At 40.2% G+C, this 27,298-nt stretch overlaps 1 protein-coding gene across 1 annotated transcript; it reads left to right on the forward strand.

Annotated features, from left to right (window-relative positions):
* Nucleotides 1–24,958: 24,958 nt before the first annotated feature.
* Nucleotides 24,959–26,979, forward strand: NPVF (neuropeptide VF precursor). The gene is made up of 2 exons (XM_046021282.1): nt 24,959–25,096; nt 26,596–26,979. Exons 1-2 carry the CDS (start codon nt 24,959–24,961, stop codon nt 26,977–26,979), a joined length of 522 nt encoding a protein of 173 aa, XP_045877238.1.
* Nucleotides 26,980–27,298: the final 319 nt, after the last annotated feature.

The following is a 27,298-nucleotide window of genomic DNA, read 5'->3' on the forward strand; positions in this document are numbered from 1 at the left end:
AGTGCACTCCTGCTGCCCCTGATCTCCCTCGAAGCTCCAACCCAGACTTACCTTACTCTCGTGAGCACTATATGAGCTTCTAGACCTCTCCCTCCTCCCTCAAAATGTTAACTCATCTCTGCCTGATTTTCCCAGGATTTTGCCATTCAGTAGATGACAGCTAACCAAATTGGTCTTAATCCGTGCTGAAAAGGGTCAATGAATAGGTACTTCTTGCCCTTTGTCAGTGTGAAAGGACATTTTCTGGGGCAGATGAGGAGAGCCTGGCCTTCTAAATTACATCATGAGGTCTAACCTGTCTACCCTTTGCTAGTAGGTCTCAGAATCTATACAACTTTATCTCTAAAATGAATTCATAATGCCCATTAGTCTCCCAAGGAATAAGACTTTAAAGTACTTTATAAACTGAAAAGGGGTACATAAGCAAAATAATGTATTATAATTCATCTGCAGACCAGCCCTGATGCAAAGATGTCATGGCAAGTGTTCTCTTGGTTTTCACTCTCCTGGTAGCAAACAAAAAAATTCTGTTAAGGTTTTTCCAGCCAAGTCCGTGTCAAATACATCCTTTGATTAGTGAAAATGGGGTTCTCAGAGTTGACCCTGTCTACAGCTCATCTTTTTTGTCCTTCTCCATCCTCATGAATTTGGCTTAGACTTGCCACATTATGTGGATGTGGCCCACTAAGGATCCACCACGTAGTCTTACCCCCTCATCTTACAAGAAGGAAACTGCCCCAGAGAGGTGGCGGGAGACAGCAGCAGAAATGGGGCTGGAACCTGAATCTTCTAACTCGCAGCCCAGTATGCCACACTGCCTTGACATCACTATATCCAACACCATAACATGTCTCTGGAACATTTTTATAGTGCTTAGAGATGTGCCCATCATGCCCAGACCAATACTCTAATTTTACACAGTCTCTTCATCTTCATGCCTATAACAAAATTGCCCTCTAGACAGTTCTTCCCAGAAGGCTTTTTTTTTTTAATCCTAAAAATATCCTGTAGGAGTGACACAACCCAGCCAGATGCTGTATGAGCAGACCCCATACCCTATGGTTATCTGTGTAGACAAGTGCTGCCTCCGGAGTTTGGTACTGTTGACATGTGGCTACCTACTCACAGTCCAAAGCCTTTCATGCAGGTACCACAGAGAGGGGGAGATGGACAGAAGGTTAGACTGTTACATAGCCTGCTCTGTAATAAGCCAGGTTCTCACAAGGACTGTGCAAAGAGATCTTAAAAGCCATGGCAGATGGACATGAATCCCAACAGGGCACCTTGTAACATGGTCAAGAATATTTTTCCAAAACCTGTGTTTGAAAAATACTGAGATGAAGCCTTGCTCTTCAGGCTATATTAGAACTCTGAAAACTCTGAAAACCTTTGCACATGAATTGCTGGCATACCAGGTTTTTTTAGCCTCAGAATTCCCTTGAATCTGGGGAAGTGCTCATTGAAATACAAAGCACACGTTCTTTCGTGTGAGCCAGGGTGAGAAATCTAAGCCTGGACAATGCTGTCAAATAAATATGATGCACAATAACGACGGTGGCCGTGTATAAAAAGCCTCGTGAATTTGAAAACCAAATCTGAGAACATTTGGTGGCTTGATTAATTTGCTTTGCCTATCTGCCATCTGTTGTTGTCTCCAGGAGCCCAAGATGGGTAGCCTGCTTGGTTCTGCTGACTTAGTCCAGCTGGAAACCCTCCTTCTCTAAGGAGCGCAGGGTGGGGTCTACCAAAGAATGAAGGTCCCTGACCCCTGTTCGGATCCCACCCCGTGGCTGGGAAATCAGGTTTTGTATATGCGGCTCCTGCCATATGTTTCAAACCTACTTTTACATCCTCTACCTCTGTTTAAAAGTTATGTAAACTCAGAGGTTCACCTGTTTTATATCTTCCCATGCTGATGACTACGGAGAGAAGTGAGGTCACCTGGTGACAATCGGGCAATTGTTTCCTCTGAGCTGAGCTGCAGAGTGTCACCTTTAAATTTTGCCTTTATTTTGCTTTCAGCTGAATTACTTCATTCTTTTCATGGCAAAGCTTTTCATCAAATGCCTTATACACACTTGGTGTGCAGTGCCCTAGGTAGGCTCAGTTTTGCTTTCTGAACTAGGCAATGAAAGTATCGCTCATCTCTGCCCTTGCCTTACTCCCCCAAACCCACACTCTTAACTTGCCATATTCATTCTTCAACAAAAATATAATGAGTGCTTCATCTGTGAGGGGCGGTGAGCTAGGTACTGAGGGTTCAGAACTGAAAGCACAGACCTTGGTCCTCCATGAGCTCACAGGCTAGTGGGGGAAGATAAATAAATAAAACTATGCTACAAATACTATGACAGAGATTTACACAGGGTACTCATGACAAAGATTTACAGCTGTTCACCAAAATCGATTCCATCTTCTTCCATATTAATAGAGCTTTAGCTGAACAAATAGCCAGCCCCCCACCCCCTGAACTCTCTCCTGAGCAACTAAGCATGGTCCAGTGACTCACTTCTCCCCATCAGGAATATGAGGGGGAAGTGATGGGTGCCCCTTTACCACTAGGCTTTAAAATGTTACACAGAGTTCCAGCACTTTCTCAAGAACTGGAATATGGACTTACCTAAAAATGAGCTTCAGTCATGTAGAGAACAGTGCCCTAAGGGGTGGGAAGAGACAAGGCAGAAGGAATACTCCATGACTGCACAGAACAGTTAGGTCCACCTACCCACGCTGGGCTGCTTGGGGAGTGAGAATAAAGTTCTCTGTTCCTTCAGCCACTGCATTGCAGGGCCTTTGTTAAGACAGAACTGCTTTCGCTCCACCCAACACAGCACAGTACTTGACACTTGTGAGACCGAAGCCCTGTCTGAAGTGCGAGTCAACAATTCGTCAGAGATTGTATCGCACACCAGGCCAACCCGCCTCCCCGGCACCGACCACGCGCTCACAGCAGCGGCTGCAGGCTGACCATGGGAGCCCTGTTCTGAGAACCACAGAATCGTTGGGCAACAAGGGGCCCGAACCAGAAGGATCATTTAAAATGACCTAAGAAGCACTGCGTGGTGGAAGAGGTATATGCGGTGGCATCAGAAAAATCCAGGTTTGAATCCTGAATTTGCTCCTTCCTTCCTCTGAAACTTGGGCAAGAATCTTAACGTCATTGCAGAAAGAGTTTTTAAGCTCTACCTAATAATATCTGTCTTGCAACATGGTTGAGAGGGTTGTAATAGATAGAAATGCCAAGCCCAGCTCCTGGAACACAGTAGCCTCCTGTAGGTGATTAGTAGTAGTAGTATTTTGCGGGCCTGGTGAGAAAAGAAAGAAATGCTCTCTCACTGCTGAGACAACTCTTTCCTGGAGCCACCAAGCCCATGACGGTTCAACTAAAAAGTCTGCCTACACTGAAGAGATGTAGAGTTTGATCTCCTCACCTAAAAAGCAGGTAGAAGTGTATTTTGCTCTGAATCCTCCTACACACATCTTCAAATCTAGAATAGTGCACACAAACTAACTTACACCAAGAGGACAAATATATCTATTAAAAACAGAGAAGAGAGTTGGTTTCCTGTGAAAATTTTGCATCACTTTTTCTGGATGCCTGTTTCACTGGGTTATAAACACAGAAAAAGCAGGAACCGTGCCTCTTCCGTGCTGTCTTCCTCCAACTTAAAACATTTGACACCATGGCAGGCACTCTGCAACTGCTCAATAAATATTACATGAATCATAAAGTTTTAGAGCTATAGAGTCTTTAGCAATATCATATCTTATCTTCGTTTCAGATCAATTTATTTGTCCACTCATTCAGTCAATATATATTTATCAGGAACTATAATGTATTGACAGATTGGGCTCCACTAGAAATTCAGAAAGTAACACCACAGTTGGTAAAATGACTTGCTCAAAGTCGAGCTCTTAGAATCGGGACTAGCATGTAGGTTCTCCAGCCTCAGTGGGCTTCTTGCAGAGTCTGGAGCACACCAAGATCTTGACCAAAGGACCCCTTGGCTCTTTTAGTTGGTCATTGCCCCAACATCTATGCAAAGCTGTCTGCTCATCCTTTGTGGCTCGGGTCAAGGAGGCTCTGTTAGACCATCCCAGGTAAAGCTTCTAACATCCTCCTTCCAGCACCTAAGAATCAAATCGGCCCCTCCATAATCAAAACAACTCTTTGTCAAATATTCTAAAAGTTAAAAACTCAAAGAATAAAAGTATTCTTAATGTTTCATTTCCTTGAAGTCCTACTCCCTTGAAGAAGACCAGGAATACTGTGACTGCCTTTCTTCTTAAATTATGTCTAAATCTTTCAGTGGATATTTCACCTTGTTAATTATGATTCCTCATTTCTAACTTTTTTTTTATTTTGAAGTAGTTTCAAACTTTTAGAAAAACTTCAATAGTAGCACAAGTTATCTCCATATGCTCTTGATTCAGAGTCACCAAATATTAATGTTTTAACACATTTACTTATCATTGTGTGTGTGTATTCCCTCTGATCTGTTCGGGAGAGAGTTACAGACATAAATACTTGAGTGTATTTCTGTCCAAAACACAAGGACATGTTATTAAAACCTAGAAAAGTAATATTGATACCCAGCTATTACATAATATACAGATCTTATTTAATTGCCATCAATTATCCTAATAATGTCTCTTATAGCAAAAGAGAAAAAAAAATTGTACTACTCAGTCAAATCTAGAAAAATTAAGTCTGTGCTACTCAGATTTAGTCTAGGATCATGAGTCTCCTTGAATCTTCCTTAATATAAAACAATTCCTCAGGAGGTCTTTTTTTTTTTTTTTTTTTTCAGTATGTCTTTGTCTTTCATCACTTTGGCATCTGAAAGAATACGGGGCAGTTATTTTGTAGTATGTCTCTCCATTTAGGTTTATCTTATGTTTCTTCAATATTAGATTCAATTATATATTTTTGACAAGATTCTTATATATGTTGTATTCCCCCTCACTGCATCTTTTCAGAGAGCACATAATTTCCATTTGTCCAATTCCTGGTGATAGTAACTTTTACTATTTGGTGAAGATGCCAGCAGTGGGATGGGGATAAAATTGGGATAAAGTTCCTCCAAAAGAGATGACTGCCATTTTTTTTTTTATGTAAAACTCAGATGCCATTAGACTTACACTTTAAAATATACCATTTCCATTTGACAAGAGAGACTTATGGGACCCTTCCCATCTTGTTTTCTTGAGCCCATTTGACTCATCCCCAAATGGATATAACCAGCCTGAGAGTCACAAGGCCTCCATTGACAAGGCTTTCAGTTTCAACAAGAGCTTAGTGGCAGGTTATCAGCTACATTAAAAGGGGGGGCGGGAGGGACACCAATTGGTGGCTGTCAGGAAGCTCATCTATTGTACAAAAAAAAGGGACCTCTCCAATACTCTAGCAATCATTGCACCCTTAACTAAAGCTGAGATATCGCTTTTTCCATCTGGGTTTATACATTGTTTCTGTCGAATCAGCCAGGAGGGGACAGTCCATGTGGTAGTCCCTGAGTAGGAAAATCCTCTGACATTTATGAGCATTTACAGTACAAGCATATAAAACACCATTGCCAATTATGCATTCAGCAGTGGAAACCAAAATAATAGTATAGTGAAGTGGCCCAGAAGCCCCATGCTGTAGACCACTTGAGCTTCCCTTCCCCAATTTGAACTGTGCCCAAATCCCCTAAGTTGAATTCAGGCACCAAGGAGTCTAACCTGACGCACATCACAGTCTACCCAAGATTCCCAACCATGCTATTTCCCAGATGGGAAGGTGGGAAGTAAAGAGTAGTAGGAGAATCTAGGCTATGGTAGGATGTCATGGGCCACCAAAAGGAAAGTTGACTAATAGGCTTTTTCTCCCATTTTGAGACCTCACCCTAGGATCAGAGCCTAAGCACAGCACTTCCTCCCTTGGATGCTTCAGCTATCCAGCAAGCACCAGGACCCAGGATCCCTTTTCTTTCTGCCCCTGAACATATGCCACAACAGTGCCACCCTGCTGTTCTGGGGGGATTTGGTGACCCCTGTGCCTAGCACCCCATCTTCTCAAGCTGAGCTGTGAAAAGGGCCAGATAGATGAGTGCAGTGTCTCTGTGCTATTAGGCAAGGTGTTGGGTTCACTTTCCTTTCTGAGTGGCCTCCTGCTTATGACTTAATCAATGCTTTCAATTCATCCAAACCAATGTTTTTGGTTCACCCAAAGTTCTATTGAAATAACAAGGTCCTCATTGCTGATGACAGTTGTTTGGTTTGTGGGGACTCCTGGCTCAATAACCACAGACATACTGCTTTTCAGCTAGGGCCATCAAGCTTGCCTACCTATTTTTATGATAACATCCCTTCCTCTGTTCACAAAGAGGGAAGAATAAGCAACAATCAGGCACCATTGGGTAGCCTGTTTAGTCCTCCCTCTTGTTGCTCAGCCTCTAAGCATTTGCTTAGCCTCTAAGCATTCAGCTTGTGTTCATTAACAGGACAGTAGGAAACCCTTCTTCTACCTCCATCTCCCAGACACACCCTTCCTCCCCACACCTGGGCAAGAATACTCACTACCAGATTAAAGGACGTTTTCTCATCTCTCTGAACCAGGCTCATTAGACTTTCCTCGTCCAGAAAATCACATCTCTGTTAGTATCCCATCCTTGTCCCCAGGACTGTCAAAATTGCAATTTTGATTTTATTCTATTTTTATAAGCTATGAAGTTAGCCTGTTGTTGTTTCGTGGATGCTTGTAGAAAACACAAGACGCTTATCACAGACCATGGACTTGGTCACTTAGAGCACAGTAAGCATCACAAGCATCAGCATGCTTACATTGGTTCCCCTTGTTCCCAGGTCCCATGGGGACAACATGGATGACCCAGATGGACTCTTGCATATACAGTGTGTTGCACTGTAATAAAGAAACACTTATCTTCAAGAATCGACCAATTTTATAGCAAGCAGTAAGCAAGTCTACCTTTTGTCCCAGAGGGAGACATTACCTTAATCTTCAAAATTGCTCATTGCAGATACAACCCTGAGAAATAGCCTGGGTAAAGAGAGGTCAGGATCTGACATTCTTGGTATACACAACAAGATGCATAGAAGCATGAGAAACTTATGAAGGAGTTTTTTTCCAGTAACAACAAGCCCTCTGGGGGAAAAGTAGTAATTTTTAGAGATCTGCATTGTATCATCTGCCAGTTTCCTGCCTTAAATACTACCTCATGGCTGACTTCAAGCTTCCACTGTGATATCACTCAAGTCAAAGTTGGGAGAAGATGAGCACACACACTACCTGGACCACTGATACTTGTTGCTTGAGTCAGTTATTTCTATGATTTTGCACTTGTCTTTGAAATACATTGAAAGGTATGCATTTCAAAGTTTGTTCACCTGTGAGTACAAGAACCTCCTTCATCTGAGAATCCTAAAATAATTTCTGGAGAAGTCTGGAAGGGAAATCTTGGGTTATACTCATGGATAAAAGAGAACCCGCAAAATTGAAATGTTGAGAACTGCGGTATGATAGTCCCAACCTCTGACTGGTAGTCAGTCATCCACATTTCTTTCTGCATCTTTAGTAAACCATTAAAACAATGCTTATGAATCTCTGAGTCTATAGTCATTTCCTCTGACATTACCTGGCTTTAATTTTCTTCATAATATTTATCACTCCTTAACTTTCCAGGGCCCCCTTTTTACTATTACTATTATTATTATTATTATTTACTTCATAGATAGTCTCACTGCCTTTATAATGCGAAAACAAGCATTTCGCCTATCTTGCTTACCCCTTTGTTCCCGGCACCTATAAGTGCCTGGCATGTGAAAGACAGTCAATAAATACAGGAGATATCAATGAATTCTGAGGACTGGGTTAGGACCCATCCCATCTCATTATGCTGTCTCTGTATTTAGTAACTTTCAGGATGGTGGGCATGGCAGACAACAATCAAGATGGCAAATAGAAGCTCCAAATTTTTACTCTTATAATTAAAACTTGATTGGGTTTCAAGACATCTGATAACCCAATTCTGCCTCTCATACACTATGTATAGTCAAAGAAATCATTAAAACTTTCCATACCTCAGTTCTCCATCTATAGTGTTCAAGGATCTCGGAAAGAATGGCTTCAGTTTTCATTGTCATCTGTAGACCATTCAGTGCTGCTGGGCATGTATCTGTGACAGTTTTTGTCTCATTCTGATGACGTCCTTGCCTCTGGAGGGTGATAGGAGAATAGGAATGAGCAGCCGTAGTCTTGCATTTCTGTCTCCTATCATGGTGATTCAGAAAATCTGGAGATTCTTTGAAGGCAATATCTCAGCTTCTCTTTAACCGATTCAAAACATTATTCTGACAAGTTTCCCAAACTCACCATTCATCTGCTTTCTCATCTATAAAATGGAGCTAATAATGTGTATACATCACAGTGTTGCAGTTACAAGTTATCTCATTTAAGATAACCTAAATCAGGGGTTCCCAAGTGAGGACCTTTGATCCGCAGCATTGACATCTCCTGCAAGGTGGTTAGAAACACAAAATCTTGGGACCCGCCCTAGACCTTCAGAAGCGGAAACTCCAGATGGTTTTCCAGATCGAAGGTTGCCCCCTTCCATCTGTGCTTTAATAAACCTTCCTAGGTTCTAGATTTAGATCTAGACTAGAGTTTGAGAACTGCTGACAAATGAAATCACCTGACTCTCATTTGGTCCTCAATGTCTGCTTTTCACCTATTCATTCAGGTTTATTAGCCCCCCAACCAATCCCAACTAAGCTGCAGGATAATTTCTCCTCATCACACTTGGCAGATGGGAGCAATGGGTAGGAGGGAGCAATGGGTAGAGCACACCCTGCTCTAAAACCCAACTATAGGGGTGCCTGGGTGGCTCAGTGGGTTAAAGCCTCTGCCTTCGGCTCAGGTCATGGTCTCAGGGTTCTGGGATCGAGCCCCACATCGGGCTCTCTGCTCAGCGGGGAGCCTGCTTCCTCCTCTCTCTCTGCCTGCCTCTCTGCCTACTTGTGATCTCTCTCTGTCAAATAAATAAATTAAAAAATTAAAAAAAATAGTTTATAAAACCCAATATAAACACTTGTTCAGGCTGTTGTTCTCCTTCTCCACAGTTATCATAATTCAACCAAATGTTACCTCAATGTTTATGTTTCTCTTTCTCCTATACCTTTTAATTTGTCAAGGATTTGTTTCAGCAGACCAATTTATGCATACATGAGTAGCCAAATAGTTGCCCGTGTGGGCAGAGACTAAGAAGGCCATAACACTGGGGTGACTGAGGAAAGAGCACGTGCTTCAAAATCAACCAGTACTGGGCTCACTCCATCCAGGGAGCACTGGACAAGTTAGCTTTGGTAAAGCCTGAGTTTCTCAAATGAAAAATGACCTTAACAACAAGAAAAGCCTCTACTTATTGAGTGTCTCCTATGTGTCAGGCACCAAGCTAGGCATCCTACATTTGATTATATATTATCTCATTTAAACCAAAACCACAAGTTATCTTTTTTATCTTTAAACTTATCTTATTTAGATACTTCCAAAATTTTCAACTTGATTTTGCAACATTCAGGGCCTATTATTTTCTTTTCCAATATAATCAAAAGATAACAAAGACACTTTGGGGAAACAGGACTTAATTAATAACTAGCTTTTTGGCAAACTCTGTTAGAATGCCTCAATTCCGTTAAGTAAGTGGTATCACTTGGAAAAATGAAGCTAATTTTGCTGCAGGTTAAAGAAAGTGGAAATAACCTCTAAATAGTGGTTTATCTGTGCTTTGTAGTAAAGGTTTTTAGTTCATACTTAATTGAAAAGGCAAGTTACTGTTGAAATTCGAAAATCCTGAAAGAGTTTTTTAAAGTAATTTAATGTAGCATTTTATGGCTGCTTTTGTAGTTTAGAATTTGCGATGGATATCGAGGGATGTATATGCCTTCTGATCCCTTAGATTTAATCAGACTTCTCGCTTGCTTGCATAATGGTTTATGGTACCTTTGATGATTTGCAGCCAGCCTAGCTCTTTTAATAATTTACTGTAAAAGCATTTAATTTTTAATGGACAAGAATGGGTTAGAGGTAGCTTTTGCATTGGTAAGTGTTCTCCTGAAGACTGGGAAAAAGGAACAGCGTATTTAAATTCTAAACATTATTGAAAAACATGCGTCTTTTATTACCAAAATCAAATGCATAATTGAAGAACATACCTAACCCAAAATTATTGTTCATGCGTTATTTAACCAGAAGATAGCATTGCTTTCACGACGCTATCATGAGGACACTTTTTCAAATGCCCCCTTTTTTTAATCTTCCATGCTGCTTTCAATATTCTGTCCCACTAGATAAAGGGTATCTGCCACAGGATGAGAATATACATCATTTTATTACATCTTGCTCATCAAGAAAAGCCCAACAAAAGAATGGTTTGTAATGTCTGGTACATAAAAGAAATACCATTGTATACTCATTTTCCTTAAAAGTTTTTCTAAGATCTCCATATAATGTGCATACCTAGGAATGATTTCACAACTAGTCTTAAAAATATCAGAGTTTCCATGTGGAAAGAAAAATGGGAACATGCCAGGATAAATATTTTTTAAGACTTGATGGAGGACAAAACATATCTTTCTTTCAGAGGCACATAAAACAAAAAATGTTGCAATTGCCGAATAACCCCTTTTTCAGATATGCCATATGTAAAAATCAGAATGGCTTCACAGAACTACTTTCTGGGGAATCAACTAACAGCCTACAGCCATGGAAACTTATTCTCTGTGCTCCTAACATTCCACAGTTGACTGTCCCCAAGATTACCCTGAAACGGCCCACAGGGAGAACTCTGAAGGTTAAGGGTCCAAGTCTGAGCTCTATTTCTAAAGCACCTTTTGAAGTCAGACATGAGAACAGTTTCATGAAAATCTGAAACTCATTCTCTTTGTTTTGGCCTTCGAACAGTCTTGAGACCAACGCCTGCTATGGAGATTGGTTCCCAAGAGCCTTTGGTTCTTAGCCAAGAAGTTTGTGTTCTGTCAAAAATTACCCCATTTAATATGAAAGTTTGAGGATCCAGCCACCATTTCCATGCTTGGTTTCCTGGGATAAACCTTCAGGTGCAAGACTTACCTGGTTAACGAGGACTCTATCTACTGCCCACCATCTTTCGGCTTCCTGGCAGGGATTATATATAAAACAGCCTATATAATAGCTTTCTCTATTAGCCAGATTCTCATCTCCACCCCAGCTAAGGAACAGAAAGTTTAAGATTTAATCAACTGTCCCCCAGATTTGAGGAATCAGGAAACTGATCCTGAGCAGACAAGTTCTGAGCCATCTGTCTTGGGTGACCCTTATCATTCACTTACACACACATCTCTGTCTTCTCTCCAGCTCTCTCAAGTTTTTTTATCTCATCTCATCAACATTGATATTTTAGAGGTAAAGGGTCTTTAGTGATCATCCGGCAATCCACAGATATTTCCTGGGAAGAAGCTATGAGCCAGGTAATCGCCCAAGGTTACACGGAAACCAGAAACTAGTATTTTCTAAATTGTTTTCTAAATAGAGTGCTTTTTGAAATCTGCATTCCAAATCAAGTACCTTTCCCATTACATCAGAGACTCACTCTCCCCCACCCCTCTATCTCTGTCTTCTCCTCCCTCCCCTCTCCTATCCCCCAACTACTCTCATTGCTTTTGCTTTAGTTCTAGGCCTTTGCGTGGTGCCAGGGGAACCCAAGAGTATCAAGGAGAAAAAATGTTTTAAGTATATATTTCAAATAAAAATGCTGCAGGCATAATATAGTTCTATATATATATAGTATATTTATATATATAATTCTTTATATATAAAATTATATATATAATTCTTATTCTATAACTATATAATTCTATATATAGTTATATAATATATAATACTACATATAGTTATATATAATATACTTATATATATAACTGTATATAATTCTTATTCTATAACTACATTATTCTATACATAATTATATAATATATATAGTTATATAACTATATAATTCTATAACTATATAGTTCTTTAAATCTATTAGGTTAGGCTTTTAATAAAAGGTAAAAAGATCTGTAAATTCCATTTTTCGCTTAGCAGTTAAAAATAGGGAAATTCTGAGTTACGGACTGATTATGAATAGAGAAGAACAATGTCTCTGTTATGACTGGGTACTAGAATTTTTCATACATACTGACCATGTCTATACAAGGGGGAAAACACACAGAGTAACAGTCAATCTTATATTTTGGGCAGACTAAATAATTAACCATCTCACATCTGAGTCAGTCTCAATCCAATCAACTGTATGGAAATGAGTCACTATAATCGAAAAAGTACTTAACTCAAAAGGGTTCATTCATTAATCACATATCAACACACCAGAAAGATAATTTTTCTGCTAAAGTTCCCAGGCTCTATTTGTTCATTCATTCCTTCACCAGATACTTGTTGAACTCTTACAAGGATCCAGGCACTCTATAGGGCACTGAGAACAACAACAATAAACAAAACAAAACAAAACAAAAAAACAAAAACACTCTTCTTAAAGGATATTGTAGATTGGAAGAGGAAAGTAAAAAATGAAGAAATTAGCTCATGCTCTAAACATAAACACATAGATTTTCCACACAGACAAAAAAAAAAATTTGCTGTGGGGATAGGGGGCAAAAGGGAACAATTACATATCTATTCTACGGCAAGTGGAAAACCTTCATAGAGGAAGTGACACCCGAGCCAGGACTCAAGGAGAAGTTGGAGTTCATTGCAAAGTTTCCAGTGAAAATCAAAACCTGAAAATAGAAGAGGCCAAGTTTATGAATACCTCCTTTAGGCCAGCATTTCCCAATGTGTTTATAGATCTTATTTGGGAGGGAAAAAAAAAAGGGATTCCACAGTAAAAAGAAAGCTTAGAAAATGCTCAATTCTATAACATGTAAGTTTCCTTTACAGCAGGACTTCTCAGAACCTTTACACTCTCAAATTTTATGCCAACAAAATACATGAAATGATACACTCAAGTGTGAACATTGGTTACTCCACGGGTATATAACTGGGGTGGAGTGAATCAGTGAGCATTACAGGAATCTAGAAAGGAGAGACAGAATATACAGTGATTCCCAGGCTTTAAAAAAGTCCCCTTTTGGCGCCTGGGTGGCTCAGTGGATTGAGCTGCTGCCTTCGGCTCGGGTCGTGATCCCGGGGTCCTGGGATCGAGCCCCACGTTGGGCTCTCTGCTCCGCGGGGAGCCTGCTTCCTCCTCTCTCTCTGCCTGCCTCTCTGCCTACTTGTGATCTCTCTCTCTGTCAAATAAATAAATAAAATCTTTAAAAAAAAAAAAAAGTCCCCTTTTCTTTATAGAACTTGAGGATCTACTTGTCCATGTCCACACTTTACATCTGTATTCACGATCTGTACTCATGGATTTATTTTCATGTGTGTTTTAGACTAAGAAAAGGTGATTGTATACTCCACCAGTGAATGTTTGAATCCCTATTGGAAAAGGCAGCAGAAAAGTCTTAACATTTATAATTACTGCCATCAACACTACCATCATTCTCATTCCTGAAGGCTGTCATTATCTTAGAGAATTCTAGAGAGGCTACGCCACTGTCTTGTTTGGTGTCAGTGTTCGAAGAAGACCAAAACCCCAGAGTAAAATGACTGAGCAGTACTATGCATTTGATTGGTAATTATGTCTAAGATACTCAACCAAATAGCAAACCAGAAATCACTTATTTTCTTAGTATAATAACCAACAAATAGATTAACAATCAGATCTTCCCTTCACACTCATTGCACATGTGTGTGGAATTATGCTCTTTCTATTTGTGAAAAAAGTATAATTAAGTATATTTTAAGAAGTACTAAATATTAATAAAAATGGAGGAAATGCAGATGGTCTAGATAACATAGTAAAAGATGAATGATTCATGGGGTCACTATTTCTGTGAACAGAACTTGAGAAACTGCAGATAAAGAAAGACTCCAGGCCTGTGACATGACACTATTTAAAGCACGTACTTACTACCTGTATAATAGGCTGGAAAAGGACTGATCCAATTGATGAAGGTTTAGATCTATGACTTACATTATCATGATGAATCTTATATTAATATTAAAGTTCTATCCATCACATTGGAAATTTTCCTAGAGAGTTTTTAACATTTCCCTGGTGGCTGCCTTAATATGTAAATCACTGCCATCCTGGGAGACCAGTGCAGAATCTCTGCTTGTAACTTTTTCTACATTATATTTTTTTCCATTTTATTTCTGTGCAAACTGAGTCCCTTTTGGTTTTAGAAGAAAGAAAGTCGCTCTCTCTTGAAATCACTTGAGTGTGTACCACTCCCGCAAAGGCTCCCCTTCAGCTGTTCTGCATTGTTTCCTACTTCCCTTTTGTTTGCTGATAGTAAAATTAGCAGCAGCAAGAGGTCTGCTCTGTAGGCTTAGGAAACTTGGCTCAAGCTGCTAGGACAAGCAATAAATGTTGGCCAGCTTATATTTTGTAGCCTGTAAAATGTTGGATACCGAAGCTCAGATTCTTTGGTCGGTGGCCACAGTCTGCAAATGTCACATCACATCAAAATCACTTCAGCAACTGTTCACAGACCTGACCAAAGGGAGTGAGGGTGATGCAATCAGACCATGTGGGAGAGGAGTTGGAGTCTCGTGGTACTAATTTACTGTTTCTTTTTTTTTTTTTTAAGATTTTTTTAATTTATTTATTTGTAATTTACTGTTTCTTAAGAACAGTGCGCTGCCCCAGGTTCTCAGGTGTGACAAAGAGGTGGGGGTCTCCTTGACTCTAATTACAGTGAGCTCCAAATTCAACTACTTTGGAGATTTGGGATGGGGGTAAAGGAAAAGAAGAACAGGCCCAGAATCACTCACTAGGCCTGATTCTCTCTTCCGTGCCCAAAAGAAAACCTTGAAGCTACAAGTTCATCTTCTACCAGCCTTCCAATGATGCTCTCCTCCCTCCCAGCCTACATCCCTCTTCCTCCTCCTTCCACACCACAATTAACTCTAGAGGATAGTCAGAATAAAAGCAGAGGAGTAGCAGTGATCAGTAACTGACATTTTGGAGGAACTTGCGGGCTAATGACTTAGCTGAGCATTTGCTCGACTTTTTCCCCAAATAGGCTGTTTAGAAACTGCAGGCAGCTGAACAGAGAGCCCGTGGACACTGACTAGCTGCCCTTCACCCCACAGCTGTCATTCGTTCCAGAATGTGGCCAACCCATGTCATCCTCCCTGACTCCCATCTTTTTTCACAATTTACCCCCAGAAGGCTTCCAGGAGGGGGGCTGAAGGAGAAGGATCGGCATAACCCAGGGCATCCTGAGCTTCCTTTACTAGTGTAGTTAGGGAGAGGGATGTAGAACTAAATGGTCCAGCCTCTTAGATGGAGAGTACCTACTGTAAGCAGTGGAAGGGAGAAATTACCTGGTAGATTTTTCATTCGAAAAACTTTATAAATTTTTTAATCTTACTCTTTCAAAATGAGCCATAAATGGGTCAAATGATACTGAATAGTAAAATGGATGTGGTATGAATTCTTTATAATTATGGAAACGGCAGCTTCCTTATTGGTTGCATGAGTCACATAACATGTAATTCCCTGTCTTGGGTTATTAATAATGGATACACAGTTATCAAATTGTTTTAATGAACACTTCTAAAATACTTTCTGTCACTGGAAGCAAATATTTTATTGTAGACAGATATATTTGTAGGATCGAACTTGGATGTCCCATTATTACTACTTCTAACTTAGTGTAAATAATGTCAAAAAAATGACAGAAAACAATGAAGCTAATTATCAAAAAAATATGCTTATATTTGGAATTATACACAAAGAGTCTTATTTTTACTATCTCCAAAATAAACATTTACTAATCTATTATTTAAGGAAAGTCCATTGTCTAAGGAACGAGAATTTTGGAGTGTTTCCAAAGGCTACCCAAGTGCCAGGCAGAGAATGGCAAGTCAACCAACTTAATAGAAAAATAAACTTGCTTGCTCAAAAAGCAGTGAACCACTCTACTCTCGGTCATAGAACTCACTCAACCTTAGTAAACACAGTGGGAAGAAATGAAGCAAGCCAGTATCACCACAGAATAATAATGGGTGTGAAACAGTTAGGAAAGAGGCCCAAGTTAAAAAGAGTTTAGGACCATTTAGGGACCAAACCACCTGGTCTTGAAATTCTCAGGACAGTGCTTCATATCTGATGTTGAGCATAATGGTGGAAACAGGAGCACCTCCAAATGCCAAAGAGAAACACCTGAGCCAGGCCTCCCACCTGCCAGGGGAGAAGGGGAATCTTACAGGCTCTCAAAGTTGGCACTGCTTTTGATGGATATATGGAGAAATAGCTGGGAATTGTGCCCTTGGCTGCCCCTGGGGAAGGAAGATCTTGAATTTGTTTTGTTTTGTTTTGTTTTTACCATCAAAACCCCATATGAGCCACAAAAATATCTCACAAGAACACCTGCTTGCAAAAACAAAGACCCAGATGGCAGAGATGAAAGCACTGTCTACCAGTATCGCTGAGCTAGGACAGAAACCTCCTCAGCATCTTTAAAGAAAAACAGAGATATGCCCCATCAAGTGGCCCTTTATCTGCAACCCAGAACTTCAGTTTTTCACCAGCTTGGGAAGCAGTTTTCCTCTGCCTGGGGAATTGGATTCAGGAAGAGAAGCGTCCAGGTTCTTCCTCATGCTCTATCTATCCAGCTGTTTTAGACACTTTTGTATTGTCTTCCCAGTAGCAACACTTACCCCCAATGCTTTCACAGGTTTGCAATAGTATCTTCAATGTTAATGCAATGTGACCCACCTCTGGCTATAAATGATTGGTTCAGGGTGGGGCTCCTTATCTAGAATGGGCCAATCAGAATCCTTCCCTGGTGATTTTGAATCTGGAACTGATATAAAGCAGTTTTCTCATAAGGTTGCTGAAATTGAGGATATATAAATTCAGAAGGCATTAATAAATGGGCTGAGAGGTGGGAAAATCAAGACAGCAGTAGGAAGGAATAATGAAACTGATGCATTGAGAGAAGAAATGAGAATCAAGGAGAAAGTCCCAATGGTGATTTGAGTCCTAGGCTACAGATGTTCTAGAGGCCCCAACACCATTCATAAGATATCCCCATATCCTCTTAATAAATTCTCCATTTTGCTTAAACACATTAGAAATTTCAGTAACATGCAACCAAGGAGCTCTGAGTAATATACCAGGTAAAGGAGAGCTAGTTTTGCAGCTGTGCCTATGAAAAGCCTCAACTGCGAAACATTTACAAGACTAGAAAACTGCTCAAGAGGCAGCAAGGTCCAAAGTAAGCCCACAGGGATTTCCCTCCTCTTTCATCTCTCACCATGGCCAAGATTCTCAACTCCTCCTCCTTGGTTATGTTTATCCAAGTTAGATCAGGTTAAGAGAGTCATTAAGGAAAGTTTTGAAGTGATAAATTTAAAGAAACAAATCAACCCAAAGAATATGGAAACATAGGAAGGGCAGTTCCACTGCTCTTGGCTTAGGTATTGGGAAACAGGGCACGGACAGAGGTGGTATTCACAGAAAGATCCATACCAGTCTCCTAGCGGGATGTTTCTAGATCATGGATCATCAGCTACTCCTTTTTGATGAATCAGAGAGGGCTCCAACAGGGCCCATCAGCCAAAGCCCACCATCATAAAACTGCTCTGGGTCATTAAACTGTCATGTAAACTGTGTTTACAATAGGCTATTGTCCCTAGAAATGGTAAGGCTGCTTGTACATCTAAATATGTTCTGAAGACCTAAAAATATGTTCTAGATACCATTGTCTATTTTCTTTATTATTGTTTCTCAAAGTATAAATACCTAATTTCTTAAACTCTTCTGGTACAGAACCCAGTATAAAATGATATCCATTAAGTATTAACATTTATTTAGCTCATTTAACCTCAACTCAGTACAGAATTTTCTGTCTAGATTTCACCTTTTAGAATCAGGAGATGGCCAGAAAATCTTCTCCTCTAATTAAATTTATACTCCATGTCACTACAGATTTAAAAGTATGCTTTTGAGTGCTCCTCCAACAACTATTTGACTGAGGTTTTCCATTTGGTTGCTTGGAATTGGTTGCATTTTATTTGTCATGGAATTGGCTGAGTTTAACCAGCAGAACTGCCATGCTGTCATTCCTGGCTACGTCATGGACACGTCCTTTTGAGGGTCCCATAAACCTGGTGTTGAAGGAAAGTGTAAACCCCTCCTCAGTAATGAGATCCAGTCACTATGATCTAAGGGATACAGGTGCCCACTGGTATGAGGTACCCACATGAGCTCAGACCTAGAACAGAGGAGCAGGCAGTATGGCCAAAGCCAAAGGACTGGTAACAGAGAAGAATAAAGTCCAAGCACCAGTGTGTTAACACAAGGGCCAACTTCTGCTCAGAAGAGCAACTGCATGGCTGCTGTGGGCCTTCAAGAAACTCCTACAAGTAGTACTCAGGAGCACAGGAGACAGATGACCCCTAGCCAAAAAGAAAAAACAAACCACAGCCCATTCATGTGTACATCTCAAGTAGCCCCCTTACCATCTGTTTTCATCAGCAATGAAAAAGCATCTAGAAAAGTCCACATTCATGATGATGCTCATTATTAGTTAGCCATCTGCCCTTACTCCTATTTGAAATGGGAAAACAGTTGTACTTAAAAACATTCTCCAAAACCCACATCAGTGTAGGCTTAAGCAACAAATTTCCTCCCCAGTGAAGATGTGTTCAGGCTAGTGGAAAATTCAGTCTAGTGGATTAGGCTCGGTCTTTCCTAAACTATAAAAGTCTCAAATTTTCTTTTCACTAAAGCAAATTATTATTTGAAGAACACATTCCACATTTTAGAGCAGAATCCTTCAAAACAAAAACAAGATATTGAAAAGTCACCCTCTTCGCAAAAAACTAAATTATTCTGCTCAGGTTAGAATAACAAGATGGTTGCTTGCTTATTTTAAAAATATCAAAGGCAAAACTGGCCCAAGAAAGGGAGGGGGGGGAAATCCCAGGAAAGGACTTGGTTTCCATTACCTATATTTGTATAAAAGCTATGTGTTATTTTAACTAAACATCTGGTCTTTGTCCCTCATGTAGAGAATTCTGAGTTTTCTTGACACTTTGGCAAGAGGTACCATAACCCCCTGCCAGGCTAGTAAAAATCACACATTTTTCCTGCAAGGAAAAAAATGTCAATAAAAATGAAACATTAAAAAGCGTAAAAGCTTGAATTGGAAAGCTGTGCTGTAGAGAGGCGGCTTCCTAATCAGCCTTGCACAATTGCTGTAAAAATTCTTTAAAACATTACCACTCCACATCACTTGAAAGATTTAATACTGAAGAGTTTGTTCAGTATATTGTTCTAAAATACGTCCTTTGGTCATAGGGACCTTGTCATTTCATCAACCTTCTAGAATAAATCTTATGAATTGATTTTTATAATTATTTAATATGTATTCTTATACAAACAAATTCTTTAACTGACTCCAAGTAGAATTGAATTTCAACTGCTTTTTTTTTTTAAGTTTTTTTTTTTTATTTATTTGACAGAGAGAGATCACAAGTAGGCAGAGAGGCAGGCAGAGAGAGTGAGAGGGAAGCAGGCTCCCTGCTGAGCAGAGAGCCCGATGCGGGACTCGATCCCAGGACCCCGAGATCATGACCTGAGCCGAAGGCAGCGGCTTAAACCATTGAGCCACCCAGGCGCCCGAATTTCAACTGCTTTTACTACACGGAGGAATCATCTTTGTCTCTTGTCCACATCAGCATCTCCAAGGCCCTGGCACTATACTCTGTCACGATGAAAAGCAGGGGAAGTAAATACAATCCTGCTATCAAAATATGACAAGCTCATTATAACAAGCCACTCATAAATCTTGAAACAAAGGCACCACCACATATTTTTAAAATAGTAATGTTATACAATTTGCATAGGATGATTTCATTTGGAACCAAGGCAGGTATTTCTTTGTCTCTGCACACAATATACTGAAATGTATTTATACAGCAATGCCACCACCCACCTCTAAAGGGGGCCTGAAATTAGTTAACAAATGGTTACAAAATACTTTGCAAACGTGCAGTGCAAAATAAGACTGCAATGCCATAAATTCTTTTGCAGAGTGCAACAACTGGACTATGCTTGGATGGAGAGGAAGAAAAAAACTGTCAAGAGGCCAGTGGCCTGGGAGTCCACTGCTGGACTGAGGGCGAGGGACAGGGCTCTATAACAAAGTTCTTCTGCATATTAACACTCACCACCTCTTCAGCAGACCTCACCAGGGCCCTGGGGGCACGGATCAATGTGTGGGGGAAGGTAGCTCTGCTGCATAAAAATTTAAGTAAAAACTTGCAGCCCATGGCACATAAACAATCACTTATTTTAAATATTGTCCTAGAGGTCCAGATAAATCAGAACCTTACAAAGTCCTAGACCCAACTCAGTCAGCTCAGTTCCTGATGGGTAGGAAGGATTTGTCCCCTACTCTAACTGTCTGCCAGAGGTTGGGGACATCTAGTGGGCGTGGAAAAATAACGAGCAATCAGAGAACCCTTTTCTGTCCTCAGCCAGGGGAGCCTATGAAGTCTGCCTACTGGACGACCCTGAAGCATCGTCAGGAAGCCCTTTTTAGGGCTGTATCATCCCTTTTCACCCCCTTCCTGGTGTCTGGACCCATTAACTCAGCAAGATACATCAGAACATACTGAACTTATCAAGCTGCATCCGTTAACAGGATAAACCTACGCTCACATTCAACCTACGCATCCCTGACTGTCCACATGTAGGGAAAGCTTTAGGTGCGAATCCTCACTGGGAAAAAGTTAAGATGTTAAGATTTCAGGATAAGCCAACAAACTTAAGCTTTAATAATGTGTAAGTCACAGTAAAGAGGAAACTCTGGTCAACAGCCAAAACCGGGAAAAACAGTGAACAAGCACCTTTGGTTTTAACCCTTATTTCTTATACCAGAGATAAAAATGTATTCAATTGTTTAGAAATAAAGTGTCCTGGGCGCCTGGGTGGCTCAGATGGTTAGGCATCTGCCTTCGGCTGTCATGATCTCTGGGTCCGGGCATAGGGCCCCACATAAGGCTCAGCAGGGAGCCCACTTCTCCCTCATCCTCTCTCTCTCCCCCTGCTTGTGGGCTCTCTCTCTCTCTCTCTCTCAAATGAATAAATAAAATATTTTTTAAAAGATAGAAATAAAGTGTCTGTAGCATTTGTGAGATAGACAATGTAAATGCCACTGTGATCTACGCAAGCAAGGCTCTGCCCTCACTGGTTCCCCCGAGCAGTAGAGGGGGACGGGAGGCAAGGTACAGTACAGAACAAGTCTGAGTGAAAAAGCCACAACCGGGCAAGAACAAAGAGCCATTTACTGGAGCTGGCCATCAAAAATCAGATGTTCAAACAGGAATATTTCTCACAACATGTGATGCCTCAACTGAGACTCAAACAATGAGGAGATGTAAGAAGGAGAGAGGGGAGTGGACGGATATTCCATGCACAGGAAAATCATGAGCAGAGGCAAGAGAAATTGCAGCCATTTGGAAGAATAGAAAGAAGTGTGTCATAAAGCACAGAGGTGGCAGGGAGGAGTGGGAGAGACATTAAGAAGGAGACATTAAGAAGACTACAAGTAATGAAAAGTGGCCTAGGTGATTCCACGAAAAATGGGAAACCACTGGAAGGTTTTTAAAAAGAAATCACAAATACGTTCTACTTTGTGAAAACATTTCTGATTGCTCCGTATAGGAAGAACTGGAGAGGACCAAGGAAAAGGTGTAAGCAAGAGAACGTGGTGAGCTTGAGTACTGGCAATGGGGATGGAGAGATGGGAACAGATTAATTAGAATTTAGAACAGACCAGGTTTGATGGGGCAGACTGGCAGAGCGAGAACACGTTCAGAATGCTTGGGTTCAAATCCTGGCCCTGCCATTTGTAGAGAAAGTTACTTCATCCTTTTGCACCTTAGTCTTCCTTTCCAGAAAGCAGGAGGAGGAGGGGGAGGTGGAGGAGAAGGAACAGTAGTAGTTTTAACTGCTAATGAGATTATTATGAAAGCTAAACAAGTTAATTCACAAAGTACTTAGAGTTCTTGGTATGTGGTAAGTGCTCAGAAAGATAGTGTCTAGTATTATTAAGTGTAATAGCTCAAAACTAGAAACTAGTTTTTCATTGACTCTAGAATAGGATGAGGGAGAAAAGGGGAGGAAATAGTCATGGATTTCCCAAAGGATTTGGGCTTGGTCAAGTGGGTTGATGGCTGTGCCAGTTAATCTATTTACTGCCTCTCAGCTCCAAATCCACTCTTGATTTCATGCTCTGAGATAAGAGAGATGGACTCCCTAAGCATTTATCCTTTGCAGCAGGCATAATTTTAAGCTTTGTCAGTAAAAGGTACAGAGGGGTATACTACAGGAGGAAGGGACATCTCTTTCTGGCTCAAAGGGGTTTCCATTTGCTTCTTTTTTGCCTACACATGGCTGCCGGTGGTACAGGTGGGGGACACCTGGCAGCACTCATCCCCATGGCTGTGGAGATTCCCAATGAGTCTCACAGTTAGCCCAGAAGTTGCCTTCCCAGCCTTGACCCATTCGCACCCCAGAAGAGCACCCCCACCTGTGACGAGAGACAGGCTCTGGCCTGGAGTAGCACCCTTCTCTGCCATGCATACTTTCTCAGTTGGGACACAGAGCACTTGAGACGCCTGTGAAGCATCCCAATTGCACCATATCTGGTAGGAAGCCGAGGACGTGAAGTGTCCAAGCTGGAGAGAGAGTCTTAGACAGGAGTAGCTTCAAGTCTCTAAAGTCTTGGTAAAATGAAGCATGTATGGAAATGCCACATGGCCAGGAGACAGACGTTTTCATTTTTTTGTATGCTCCTACGTCTCGTCAGGAATCCCTACATAGGCTACATATATAGGAGCACATTTCATCAAAAGACAGAGTGATTTCGTACTGTGTATGTCAGGTCATGCTATTTTATATCGATGTTTTTGAAGCTAACTGAAAATATGGTTGAAAAGTGCCAAGCCCTGTATTAATAAGTGAACTCTAAGCACACTCCAAACTTGGAGGTTTGAACCTGGTGGAGGCAGAGGAGTGATTAGTCAGACCGGCTACACTAGGTGCTGACTGCAATCCGAAAAACTCATAGATGTGCCAAAACCCCAAGTAGCAGAACTGCAAACTGGTGTAATGCTAACCTCTGAAACAACCAGCCAGCAAGCATATCCTGAAAGAGACCCAGGCTGATCCCTTCCACTCTTTCCAAGGTGTGAACTCGGCCCCACATAACTTGCTCCTCGCTTCACCCATTTCTCAAAAGTTTGGATCTACTGACCACAAAAAAAAGGAAGTTCCATCAGCAGTTTGCAAAGGGACAATTTGAAAGAGAAATGCATTAAATCCTCAGGGAAATTAAACCCAAATAATCCAATAACAGTCTTATAAAATTAACCCTAGACTATAAATTGGATTAATTGCCTCCTATTGTGGGGATTCTTGGCTAGCATGGACCAAAACAAATGAGGCCAATGATGTCAACTGCCTGAAGAGAGGCTGTGGGCAAGTGGGACCTCAGGGTACCCAAGAGTTTACACACCATTGTTTTTCTAATTTATTCTGGAAATCTATAATCCGGAGAAGGATCTTCACTTCCGCCCATCACAAACCTTAAATTATGACACTTTGTGGGAGTGGCTCGACGTGGCACAATCCTTGACACAAAAGGTGCAACGTTATGACTTGCTCTTTTGTGAATTCACCTCCAAGTGTCTGTGTCTAGAAGTAGCTAGAGATCAGTCACTGTAAGGTCTTTGTCTCCTGAGAGGGTTGAATGCACAGATGGGAACAAGTAATGATTTCTCTAGAACCTAGGCAGTCTAATGATAAGGCAGGTCTTTAAGAATATCAGTCATGTGCTCCAAAAAAGACTCGCTTTGGCATTTCAGGAAATAAGTATTTATTTCTATAAATTCTTTTCTTATGCCATGATGTCAGTATGCCTGTGGCAATGTGAGATTACCCAAATAATATGGGCCAGGGGAGCAACAAAATTAGCATGTGTGTGACTTACCAAACCTTTGCTAGGGTTCTTAAGGGCTCTGAGGAGGAAGGTAGGATACAGCATCATCACAGAAATACAATCACAGTGATTTATACAGTTTTGCCAAATAAGGCCCACGGGGAAGATACAAAAGGCCTAGAACTGCCTCCAGCTTCTCTTGTGACAGCCTGTTTGTCAAAACGCCTAGCTCATGGTCTTATGCCCTCCTTTCACGTCATAACTGACATTTAAGCCTGACACTTTTTAATAACCAAACAGCATTTTATGAAAAGCTAATTAATGTCATTTTATTTGGGTACTATGTGACTTAGAATTCTTTTTACATTCTGAATTTTGTTTGACATTTTGAAAATACTATGCCTAACTCTTTTGTGTGGGTTAAAAAAAAACAACAACACTTTTTTAAATATAGCTACCATGAATTGAATACTATTTTTTTTTCCTTCTCAAGAATTGACACGAACACCAAAATATTTTCCTTCAAGCTCAAAGAAATGAAGCATTCTGTTTGTTTGGAATCTTAATTACCAGGGTCCCAAACTTACCTAATTAGAAGCTCCTTCACAATGAGGAAAATTATTTTCAAAGTTAATGAATTTGCAAACAGGAACATTGCTGTCTTTCCAGAATGAATTACCCACATTCCTTAAATATATAGTTAAACACTAATTAATATTAGTACTTAAAATATGTGGGATTGGTTTCACTGATAAATCAAACTTTCCTTTGTTTTAGATGGTATAAAAAGACAACGATTCCCCTCCTTGTAGACATCAGGCTGCACATAGAAACTTAATTCTAGATTCTGAACAAAATGAAAGTTATTTCCTCAAAATGCTTCATTTTAGTGATTTTAGCCACTTCAAGCTTGTTAACTTCAAATGTCTTTTGTTCAGATGAATTAATGATGTCCAATCTTGCCAGCAAAGAAAATTATGACAAATATTCTGAGGTAAGTTTTTTAACTCCAACATGACTAATATTAACTGTATATTTGTCCTAAATCTAATGCTTTTTTATTTTATAACGAAAAAGGAATAAGTTTGTTTGTGCTTTGTTGTTTGTCCAATTGCAGCCTTCCATGACAGTGCATTAATGTAACTTGTATTTTTTAATACAACAGCAAACAGTCTAGCCTAATGACAATTTATGTACAGGATATGATACTTAGCAAGCATAAGGTACATTAATAATTTTCAATTGACTCAGAAGTGCACAGTTGTAATAAATAGTTGCAGAAATAAGACCTGGATATATTTCAGCTGAACATTTGAGTTGTCTTCAACTACAAACAACAACAACAACAAAAATATATAAGGATTATCTGTTCTACTTAGTAATGATGAGCCAGTAAGTTTATGGTACATCTATATCAAAGTAACGTATTTATCCTTAGATGGTGCAATTGCCAAGATATTTTTATTTTCTTCTTTATGATTTTATGTATTTTCCGAACTTGCTGAAATGAGTACGTATTTCTTTTCACAATCAGAGAAACAATCATTTAAAAATCTTCGTAGGGACAAATTTTCATGATAAAGCTAAATCTAATTAAATATTTGCCGTATTTTAAATGGTTCATTTAAGGTTGGTATGTTAGTGGTACAGTACCCACAAACCAAACAGTGCTTTCCTAAAAATGTAACTTGTGTACTAATAAAAATACAATCAGTTTCTTAGAGCAGAGCTCTGAATATGAGTAAGAAAGAAAGACAATGGAGCCTCCTCAACTCTACCCCAAAACCTGGCCAGCATCTCTGTTTTCATGTATCCGCCACTTCAGCATTTAAAAAGAGGAGACACAGGGACATGAAGAGGCAGTGGGAGGTTTCTCTAAAATCAAAATATAAAAATACATGAAATATATCATAAACAACATGGATCAAAAGCTGAAGGAGAACCACTGCAGTAAGATAAACTTTTGCCTCCTTTCAATACTTTGTATGCTCTTGCTGCTCAAACACGTTGCTGTATTCACTCTATGGATTTTAGTAATATTTTACGGTTGTCTTACAATAGTCCAGGGATAGAGAAACTGGACTGCTTTAAGAAACCTAATATGAACTATTTATTTTAAAATTCTGCCTATGAAAACACAAACTTTGTTTGTTGCTTTAACAGTTCTGCAAACTAAAGTCTGAATTTAAGTTAATTCGGGGTTTAAACCTATTGCCTATAACAACTTATTTTTTTAAGATTTTTTAAAAAATTTTTTAATTTTTTCATTTTTTGTTAACATATAATGTATTATTAGCTCCAAGGGTAAGGTCTGTGAATCGCCAGGTTTACACACTTCACAGCACTCACCATAGCACATACCCTCCCCAATGTCCATAACCCAACCACCCTCTCCCTCCCCTCTCCCCCCAAGCAAGCCTCAGTTTGTTTTGCGAGATTAAGAGTCTCTTATGGTTAACAATAACTTATTTTAATATACATTTCCAATCATAGCCTGAAGGAGACCTTAAGGGGGAAAAGGAAAGAAGTACGAATTTTGAAGAACTAAAAAACTGGGGTCCAAAAACTGTCACTAAGATGAGTGCACCCACAGTCAACAAAATGCCACACTCGGCAGCCAACTTGCCATTAAGATTTGGGAGGACCGTGGAAGAAGAAAGAAGCACTGGGGTGATGGCCAATCTGCCCCTGAGATTTGGAAGAAATATAAAGGAAAGCATCTCAAGACATGTTCCTAACCTGCCCCAGAGGTTTGGGAGAACAACAGCCAAAAGTGTCGCCAAGACACTGAGTGATTTGCTCCAACAATCCATGCATTTGCCATCTGCCAGTGAGCTACTCCATGAACTGTCAGCCTCAAGAAATCCAGAATCCTGATCAAAAACTCCCATGGTAAATACCCGAAAACCAGTTAAAATGCATGGGCTCTTGTATATAGCTGGTCCAGAAACATGAAAAAGGATTACCTCTTTTCAAAAGAAATTTCTAAGAAAGTTAAGTGTCTTAGGAGGAAAAAACCAAAGAGAAAGGGAAATAAGTACCTAAACTGAGACCTACAGAGGGCCAGATATAAACATGAGTAGCGGTAGGAAGTAATGACGTGGCTTCCCCTAAGTCCCACATGGGCAACAATCTCATTACTCTATAGCCACACACTGAGTAGGAAGATTTGATGACGTGATTGGGAATTAGGCCT

The sequence above is a fragment of the Meles meles genome, chromosome 10, assembly GCF_922984935.1.
Source record: "Meles meles chromosome 10, mMelMel3.1 paternal haplotype, whole genome shotgun sequence".
Taxonomy (NCBI): Eukaryota; Metazoa; Chordata; class Mammalia; order Carnivora; family Mustelidae; genus Meles; species Meles meles.

Excerpts from the sequence above, each read along its gene's own strand:
- NPVF (XM_046021282.1), top strand. The coding sequence starts at position 24,959 with ATGAAAGTTATTTCCTCAAAATGCTTCATTTTAGTGATTTTAGCCACT. Across the intron at positions 25,097-26,595 it reads ATTATGACAAATATTCTGAG|CCTGAAGGAGACCTTAAGGG; the intron begins GTAAGTTTTTTA and ends TTCCAATCATAG.